Here is a 10,272-nt window from a genome sequence, read left to right as displayed (position 1 = left end):
AATAGATGTGTATCTATATCGCGGACATATTTTTCACAAATTTCAGTACATTCGTAGGTACCGCAACATGGTATAAGTAGTTAAACTGCAGTTCATGAGAAAATTTACAGAGCGTTAAATGAAAAAGGGTTTCGGAGTAATTAATTGACGGTTTTCAGGGTTCTACAGGTAACCGAACACCTTTCATATTTTGTAATTTATGCTGTGAATTAGGTATTATAATTAGTAAGATTTATAAGAGTTTTTTTAATTAATTTATGTTACAAGCGTTACACTATCCCTAGTAATTTTCGGTACCTACAGTTTACTATGTATTTTTACTTTTCAGAGCTACGAATACCGCTGTCCATACATTATATATTTCCTAATACACGGACAAACAACAACCTCACACCTGTAACTTTTTATACGAAGTTTAAAATCCTAATCCTAATTGTCAACTTTGGTTTAAGTGCTAGATTTCATTCAAATAGATAAGCTTAATTAAGTGTGTGTAATAATGAGGGTGACATGGTTACTTGTGTACCAAACCCTTTTAAATTAATAAAGATTAAAAAAAAAAAACTAATCCTAATCCTACTTTATAATATTATAAATGCGAAAGTAACTGTGTCTGTTACTGTTTCACGCCAAAACTACTGAACGGATTTGAATGAAATTTGGTAAACATATTATGGTCTAGACTAGACCCTGAAAAAGAACATAGGCTACTTTTTATCCCGGAATTCCCAGAATTCACTAGTGAATAAATAAAACAATAATTCTAAAACTACGGGTCACCCCCAAGTCCGAGCCGTTCTTACGGGGATTTTAATTAAAAGATGGCGACGTGAGCGGCTTAGTACTTGCGAACTCACACGTGACGTCACGCGAGCTAGCCTAGAGCACGACACCGCTAACTATGCAACAGAAACAAGTGCCGACACCAAAAAACGTTTGCTAGGGCAACCGCTATTCTTTGTAAGGGTGCTTACATAGAGAATCCGGGAATAATTTAAAAATCCGGTAAATGCTCCGTGAGTGAGCGCTTTCGCATAATCAGCGGTACAGGTAGATACAGGGAACCCGATTCTCTATGTAAGCACCCTAATTTCTGACACTGACTGTCACTGACGTGGTACTATTTATACCAAGGGGTTTTAATTTTTACTAATTAATGGATATTTAACCGTAATGTGAGCCTGTGGCATTGACAGGGATTTTTCAATGCAACAGCATCATTTTGAAGCAATAGCAATTTATGGCGTATTTCTGTAACATTACGGTTAAATGTCCATTTGTCCATTAGTAAAAAAAAATCCCTTGCCATGCCATCCCGGTGTGCGTAGGCCATTACTCTTATTCATTCAATTACGGCTACAAATTAAATAAAAAATAACCTCCCATCTTTTACCCGTTTCAAACTTAGCGTGGTCAGCCTCTAGCCTCCCCAAGTGCTTACAACTTCATAAGACTTGACTTAACGTGTCGTGTGTTTATATGGCATCTTTCTTCGTTGTGTATGTATTATTGAATTCACACGTACAGCTCTTTAACTTTGATATGGTCACTTAAGGGATTAAAAGAGACTGGACTATAAACTATACAGAGAATAGAGTGAATATTATTTTTTACGTTAACTAATGATGATGATGATGATGATGAATAACAATATGTGGGGACATCTCCAACACGGCCATCCGATCCCAAACTAGGCAGAGCCTGTAACATGGGTATCGGACAGCTGATATAATATCTACACAAATACATAGATAAGTACATATCAAATATAAATATCAACACCCAAGACTCGAGTACAATCAATATCTGTCTTTAAACAAATATATGCCCCAGCCGGGAATCGAACCTGGGAGCTTCGGCATAGCAGTCAAAGTCACTAACCACGTACTAATGTAACGTGATTCCAGCCATTATAATACCTAAAGATCTGCTAACAAAAGCCTAAATTTTCTTCATAAAGAAAGCCAAGAAACAAAAGACGCAATACTAATTATTGCTAATGAACTGTCATCTTGTTATTCGACTAAAATGACAAATTGATATCCTCATTAGGTCCGTAATATAATGCGGTGGTAAGAACATTATATACATATATAATTATTATCCATATCCATTTTGACTTATGTACAAGATAATTATATGTATACAAATTGGTCTTATTACTATATAATTGTAGACATTACATTCAAGATTCTATAGCTGGTGCAATTGTGAGTACGGTACTCTGGGGGATTTACAAAACCCATTTTATACAGAACTAGCTGTTCCAGCGAGCTTCGCTTCGCCTTAAAAAGTTTTCCTGTGGGAATTCCGAGATAAAAAAACTACCTTACTTCTTTGTCAGGGTCTAGACCATAATATGTATACCAAATTTAATTTCATGCAAATCCGTCCAGTAATTTGGGCGTGAAAGATTAACAGCCAGACAGACAGACACAGTTACTTTAGCATTTATAATATTATTATACATTCACATACACAGTCATATAGTTAGGATTAGTTAGGATGTTGCAAAGGGTTTACATTAAGCTTACAACTGGTGACTCACCTCTTCATTCTTAACCACTTTTATACTTCAACTAGTGGAAATTCGTGAAACGAATATACCTACCCTTTTTATGTAAGTTTATATGCACTGTTAGGCTTATTTATGTATGGATTATTGTATTTAACAAAGTAAGTAATTGTCAGAACGAATCCTATCCCCAAATAAATCATATGGAAACCCACAAACACGATAAGGGTACATTTGTTTACACAAATAAGCTTTATAATCCGAATGTGCCCGAATATTTGCGGCAAATGTTTGTGCTTCACACTATACAGGGTGGAGCTTTATCAGTGCTCGAGCCCATGGCATGAGAATGTAGCTAACATACTGAATCATCATCATCATCACGACCCATTACGTCCCCCACTGCTGGGGCTCGGGTCTCCTTCCAATGAAGGAAGGGTTTAGGCCACCACGCTGGCCAAGTGCGGGTTGGTGGACCCCAACACAAGCAAGCTTGTGCTGAGAGAGTTGTCGGGTAAGTGGGCAACCCGACTGTCAGATGTTTTCAAGCCGCCCGAAGGCCTCTGACTAGGCTTAACGACTGCTGCCGAAGCAGCAACCGGGACGCACGGCTTAACGTGCCGTCCGAAGCACGGAAGCGTCCAGAAAAGCACCACTTGAAATTGGTCACCCATCCAATGGCTGACCGTGTCAGTTGTTGCTTAACCTCAGCGATCAGTTACGATCACTGAGGCCCGCTCGACTACGGACGCTGACATACTGAATATTACTTTGATAATATAGGTACCTACTCAGTACTTAAATGTTAATTTACAAGTAAAACTGAAATTTATAAGATGTTGACGAACTTGTATTTTTTAAAGGTGAAAAAGAAAACATTTATTTTCCTTTTTTTAATTTCCGATTTAATCGCCTTTCCTTGAATCACTTGTAAAATTGCACCCTGTAGAGCGCGATTGTGCGTTGTTCGTTAATTAAAACGAATTCACGTAGGAACTGACATAATCCCTCTAACAATGTGTTTGGCTATACACAGGGTGTTATTTTCGAGCGAGTTTTGCAAAGGATTAGCGAGGCGGGGATGTAGGGGGGTGCAAACAGGCGTAAGTACGTGAACTTTTGTTGGTTACTCACAAGTTAACGTTATTTTACGTCTTTTCGGAAACCGAAATAAACAGTACGTAGGTAGTTGTTAATAGTAAATAGAAAAATTGTCTTTACGAGTAGGTACATGAATAATTTAATGTTCATTTAAGTTAAATAATATGGTTATTTTAATTTGCTGTTATGGTGTCCATGAAAACTTTTCAATTTAATTTAATTTTAAATTACAAGACAAAATTCATCACACAAAATATAACAGCTCATTCTGCAGCGACAAACTCCACGGAAAGACTTGACATTCTTTTAAAACGCCCATCTGAAAACATAGCGAGCATTCGCTAATGCTACGGGTCCCCATTAGTGTTAGTTAGGGGTTCCGTGAGAGACCCGCAGGGGTTCCATAAAAAAAATCATTATCAAACTACGCACTTGTAACTCCAATAGGTGTATCGTTATAGCTTTAAGGCCTATATCCTAGGATTATGCCAAAAAATCGGTGCACAAAAAAGGGTTCCGTAGCGAAAACTGTTCGGGAACCGCTGCGCTAACGTATGTAGCTATTTTCATTCTTGCTCCGCGGGGATTAGCACTAAGCCTCAGTAATTGGGCGAGCGGAGATTCAGCACCCTGTATAGCGTGTACGGGCGTAGAATTTTGAATCATGCTGTAGATGATTGCACATTCAAGCTGATTCGCGAAATGGCGATCGAATGCTTTGAATATAAAGTGGGGTGCATTCAATTGTGTCGTTAATATTACAAGTGTTACATCCGAGTAACTTACCATACAGGGTGTCGCAAAATACTTAAGCCCGTCACAGACCTAGCTATAATATATATTAATATACCGTACAATTGGTGACTTCACAGAAATATATATTATAGCTGAGTGTGCGGTCACTGCGAAAATGTATAGAATATATATATATTAATATGCCTAGCTATAAAAATATTAATATATTTACTATAGCTAAGTCTGTGACGGGCTTTAAGGGGTCATTCTCAACATCATTTGCTCTACTGCAAACAATTTAATTTTTCCAAATGTTTCTTTCGCCATTTCTTCTATTCAGTGACTGAGCTTTTGTGAAATAATTGTAAAAGTTTACGTTGAATTAATGATTTTTCTATTTTGTATTGTGTAGCCTTCTGTTTGTGTAAATGTGTTGTTTAGTACCTTAGTTTAGTACATAGTAACTATAAAGGAGGTGGATCGAATCGTGGTGCCGTTTAGCGAGACATAGCGCCTGTAACTAACGCCGTTAACACGAGACTGCATCGCGGTGGTCCATTGGACTTCGTACAGTAAATGTTTTAAGTTACAATTTATGTAGGCCTTCTGGTGATTTCTTATTTAGTACTTGGATATATATGTAGGTACGCTTTTAATAATGGGATTAAGTTGCGATATAATGTAATTTTTCTTATCAGATTAAAATGATTTAAAACTTGGGCTTTCTTTAAAAGCTTGTTTATTTCTTTTTTTATTTCTCTTTTATTTTTATTTTCAGATCCATGTCATAATATTAGTATTTTCTGTCCGACTTATGTGAAAAAAATTGTGTTCTATTCATATTCGGGAGTCAGGTCTAATTTATATTACAAGATTTTATTACTGACTTAAAACAATGCTGTAGGATACTGCCTATTTCCATAAAGGTAATGGCAAGGAAACTAAGTAAATAAAATAATGCCATAAAACAATCCAATTGAGTTATCGCTCGCACCTCCTGCTATACAGGCTGTTGCAAAAGGGTATACTAAGCCGAAAGGGGGTGACTCAGAGGGTCATTCTGAACAACTTTTGTTCTACCCCTGAGTCGCTCCCTTCCGACTTAGTATACTTACCCTTTTTGCAACAACCTGTATACTTCTACGCCCCCGATATCATCGTCGCTTACGGGTTAACCTTAACTATTTAAAGGGTACAATTTTAGAACTGCCTGTTTTATATCTTCGTTTACGACCAAGTAGCGCCTTCATCGCATTTTTACGAGCAACGGTATTACTCAACACTGATATTGTAAGTTATATAGCTCCGAGTATCGGCCTAAGTTTTATAGCAGTTTTTTTAAGTACATTGCCTGATCATTTGTTTGTGGGCGCCGAAAGGGTTGGTTGTAAACACCTAGGTTTTATGACGAAGTCATTGTCACCTAACTGGGCTCTTTGAGTGTATTAGAAAAAAATGTCTTGTAAAACCAGAACAGAAAAAATATATTATTATTCTTTAGGTCTTTTTTTTCTTTTATTATAATAATGTTGAGGAACTATAAAAATCCTGAGAAAAAGGTAGTTTTAATTGAAAAAACTTGGACCTTTGATGGAAAGTAAGTAATAATCTTTGGTAACAAAACTAATTCAAAGTTATCCCTGTTTACAGCCTTATTATAACGCGCTATAAGCCCACAGTCAGTAATGAATGCTAAACAGCGCTACGGAATTCTAGTGATATTACTATGACGCATTTTTCGCGAATTTATGTAACACTTGCTGTTCCCGCGGGCTTCACTTCGCCTTAAAAAGTTTTCCCGTGGGAATTCCGGGATAAAAAGTAGCCTATGTTCTTTCTCAAGGTCTAGACCATAGGTAATTATGTATACCAAATTTCATTCAAATCCGTTCAGTAGTTTTGGCGTGAAAGAGTAACAGACAGACAGACAGACAGACAGACACAGTTACTTTCGCATTTATAATGTTAGTTAGGATAATATAATAATACTTATTTAAACCCATAGCAATACGCCTTTTTGTAAATTTTTGTTGAATGAATTTACTTTCCATTAAATGGCGTGAGCATCGTGTTTAAGAAAAACTTTTCTGAGACTGAGAGAGATTTTTTTTGGTAGTTTTGCATAAGTAACACCTTAATAAACTAATTAAAATAATAAAATGTGCATTATTCGCCTTAAATTAGACATAATTACTCAAATTAGTTAAACATTTTGAAAAAGTATTCAAAACGCAAAAACAAATAAATTAAATTAAAAAAGAATTTCATATGACATTTTTTTGTGCACTCCAGTTTAAAAACATGGTCAACTAATAAGCTTTCAAATAAGATATTTCAATATCAAATCGATTTAGGTATCACCAAGATATGGCCAAAACAACCAGCACAGGCGGACAAAATTTAACAGAAAAACTAACAAAATTAGCCAAATTTAAAGGTAACAAGTGTGATTGTTTTCAGTCCTGTTGACTTTAGTATGGAACCCCCTGTTGAGTTTTCTGCGCTTTCTCTGGTTGTTTTGGCCATATCTTGGTGATACCTTAATCGATTTGATATTGAATTATCTTGTTTGAAAGCTTATTAGTTGCCCATGTTTTTAAGCTGAAGTGCACAAAAAATGTCGTATGAAAATCTTTTTCAATTTAATTTATTTGTTTTTGCGTTTTGAATATTTTTTCAAAATGTTTAACTATTTTGAGATATTACGTCTAATTTAAGTCGATTAATGCACATTTGATTATTTTAATTAGTTTATTAAAGTGTTACTTATGCAAAACAACCAAAAAAAATTTTCAAATGTGCTTAGTTTTTTTTATTTTCGGTTTTAAGCATAAAATTTTGGCAAAAAATTAAAAAAACATTAAATATTTAATATCTTAGAAATGGTTAAGTTTAGGATAATGCATTATTGGGTTCAATCGACTGGAAATGCCTTCTTCTATGACCTCCTGAAAGGATCTGGTCTACTTACCAATAACCCTGTATACTGGAAACTGGGTTTACACTAAAACAGTAGAATACCACCGCCGATATCCCTCTGGGCATTATGAAGCAGTAAAGAATGAACCTCGCTTATTATAAATTTAATAAAGGACGTTGGAGGCCTACTAAGCCGAGACTGAGTGAATTCAAGGCTTCTATTCAAAGTTTAATGCTTACTCACAAAATGGTGTGGACTTTGAATTTAAATACAGGGTGTTGCACAAAGGGTATACCTAGCCGATACTTAGTATACCCTTTTTGCAACATCCTGTATAATTTAAATAAATTAGTTACTGTTTGAATTCCGTCCACACAGCTGCGCTAATGCAGTAAGCATTGACGATGTAGGTTTTTTTATCCAATTCATAGCTCTTACTCATTGAGCTTATACACTCACGAGCAATATAAAAGCTCAATTTACAACATGTCGACACCAATAGACCCAATATTTTTAAACATTTAATTTAGAAGTTGAATAGAATATTTACGTTTTTACTTCGTAATATTCGGATGCGCTGTTAAATGTACTTCAATATTGCAGCGTTCATTAAGCTATAATAATAGTATTTTTCGTTAAAGAGTAATTTGGTGCTAATATCACTGGAACTACCGAATGGCGTAGTGGTTAGTGACCCTGACTACTGAGCCGATGGTCCCGGGTTCGATTCCCGGCTGGGGCAGATATTTGTTTAAACACAGATATTTGTTCTCGGGTCTTGGATGTGCCCGTAAAATGGCAATAGGCCCGCCCCCTATTACATTGGGACTAACATAACACTCTGGCGAAAAGTGGGTGCAGCAATGCACCTCTGCCTACCCCGCAAGGGAGTACATTAGTACAAGGCGTGAGTGCGTGTTTTTTTTTTTTTTTTTTTTTTTATCACTGGAACTTTTTCATTGCTCACCAGTAGGTATATTTTTTAAAACAAACGAAAAAACCCGCCCTCAATTTGGTTTCGGATCCAGATGACCGACAAACCCATGCAGATTCGCGCGTATTTTTCAGTCGCGGGTTGAAAACGGTCCCAGGTGTTTACGCCGTCACATAATTCGATATAAAAGAATAATAATTCAGACAGGACACATGATTGATGGCCGGACACTGCTGTACAGTGACAAATCGCTCGGAAGGGCTCAAGGAAATAAACATTTTGTTTGTTTATTGTGTACCTAATGTTTACCCAAAATCAATACACTTCTCTCTCTGTAAAGGAGTACCTAGGTACGTATAATAACATTGAATTTCAAAAAAAAACTACAATAACTGTATGTAGTTGTAGGTACCTAGGTACTGACTCTTTTATGCTTTTAGTACATATTATTTATAACCTAATGTACAAGTTTATTTAGCCCAAACCAAAGCTTTCTGAGAAATTTCTAAGCTCCTTACATTTTAAGCTGCTCTCAAGAGCAGATTTTCTACCTACGTAGGTATAGGTACTTACTTTACGTACCTAAGTAAACACGCTAGATTTTTGTAAAGCTTTACAACAAAAGCTTGAGAAAACAGACCCAAATAAATGAAGAGCTAAGAGAAAATGTACTAACAAGCTTACAGAATGGGATAAGGTCTGGATGGATAACCTTTACAGAAAAACAAAAATATATTTTATGTTCAAATTTTTATTGACTTTAAAAAACATAACTATAGTTAATACCAATACAATTTTATTCATAATCATCATCAAAATTGAATCTTCTCATGCCGTCAAAGCGGTACCCGTAAGCCGCGGCATTCTTTATATCAACTAGAGCTGGATTCCTATGCTTGTAGAAGCTGCCATGCCCATGCGCTGGTCTTGAAGACCCATTCGGTATTTCGTGCGCTTGCCGCGGATAAAACGCCTCAAACTGCCCACTAGGTGGCAGCACACTCTTCAGGTCTTCATCCTCCGGGTCGTACGGCCGGCACATAGATGGCGCTACGAGCGCAAGCACCAAAAATATCCTCAACTTGGTTAAAAACATCTGAAAATAGAACAAAAAATACAATTTAGGTAACGAAAATGAAGGATATAGAAAAAGATGACAGATTTAGATAGAATAAAGTCAACAAACAACACACATTTGTCTAGAAACAGCAACTTATTCACACTCGGCGTGCACAAATGAAGTGGTCGTATTACATAAGAACAAGAACGTGGTGTATAATCGGTGGAAGTTGGTTACCTTGAGCAGCAGAGTCGTTGCTGACTGAGTGGACCGGCCGAGTGACGTGGAGTGGGAGCGGTAAGACAATGGGCCCACTTTCTCTTTGTCGGAGTGAGGGTATTGAGTTTACGTAGTCGCCCGGTGTTAGATGGCTTTGTCGTGTGATGTTGGTAGGTATGTGGAGTAATTAAGGAGATATTAATGATTGAGAAATATGTAGCAAGTTTGGTAGGTAAGCGGTCTGCGTATTCTTAGTTTGTGCGGAAACAAACGACTGTGGTTAACTTTACTAATGTCATCATAATGTAGAGTTCACATAATTAAAAAAAAAAATCTTAAAAAAAACTTACTTCTTATTGGAAAATGTTTTTGATTTATTGTCCATCAAACATAAAGTCGTTAACTGAGTGCCTATCGCCGCATGGTGATCAGTCGGCTTAACAGCTGTTACTGGACAAACTGTGTTTTAAAAATCGGGACGCAAAAAAATGGGGCAAAAATCTCTTATTGGGTCGATTCTGGCAACTCTTTAAATCGTAATGTCATTTTAATAATGTAAGTAAATAGTTTATTGTAGGTAGGTACTTCATAAAGGTAAGGTAGGTACTTAATAAATTAAAAACTTCTTAAAGTATACTTATCCTAACTTAAACCATTTTATTATCCTACGTCAAAATTATATAATTATTGCGAGGTGTTAACAGTCAGACAAATATTCGTTCTTACCGTAATTCTGTCACAGCATAAAACACTATTTTATAATAAAGATTTTATTGAAAATAAACGTA

At 36.2% G+C, this 10,272-nt stretch overlaps 1 protein-coding gene across 2 annotated transcripts; it reads right to left on the bottom strand.

The window, feature by feature from the left end:
• Nucleotides 1-8,938: 8,938 nt before the first annotated feature.
• Nucleotides 8,939-9,907, bottom strand: LOC105389661. Of its 2 annotated transcripts, none has more exons than XM_011560812.3 (2): nucleotides 9,503-9,907; nucleotides 8,939-9,301 (listed from the first exon to the last, which is right to left on the bottom strand). In XM_011560812.3, the coding sequence occupies exon 2, from the start codon at nucleotides 9,299-9,301 to the stop codon at nucleotides 9,002-9,004; it is 300 nt and encodes a 99-aa protein (XP_011559114.2). In that variant the 5' UTR covers nucleotides 9,503-9,907; the 3' UTR covers nucleotides 8,939-9,001. The 2 variants fall into 2 exon arrangements, with proteins under 2 accessions (XP_011559114.2, XP_048482866.1); XM_048626909.1 differs by having other exon boundaries at nucleotides 9,399-9,515.
• Between the last annotated feature and the right edge of the window lie 365 nt (nucleotides 9,908-10,272).

This window comes from Plutella xylostella, chromosome 17 (assembly GCF_932276165.1).
Source record: "Plutella xylostella chromosome 17, ilPluXylo3.1, whole genome shotgun sequence".
NCBI classification, from domain to species: domain Eukaryota; kingdom Metazoa; phylum Arthropoda; class Insecta; order Lepidoptera; family Plutellidae; genus Plutella; species Plutella xylostella.
Note: the sequence above shows the minus strand (reverse complement) of the source record. Positions and strands in the feature narration are given on the sequence as shown.

Bases quoted from the DNA above. Each gene is read 5' to 3' on its own strand.
- LOC105389661 (XM_011560812.3), bottom strand. From the start codon at position 9,301: ATGTTTTTAACCAAGTTGAGGATATTTTTGGTGCTTGCGCTCGTAGCG.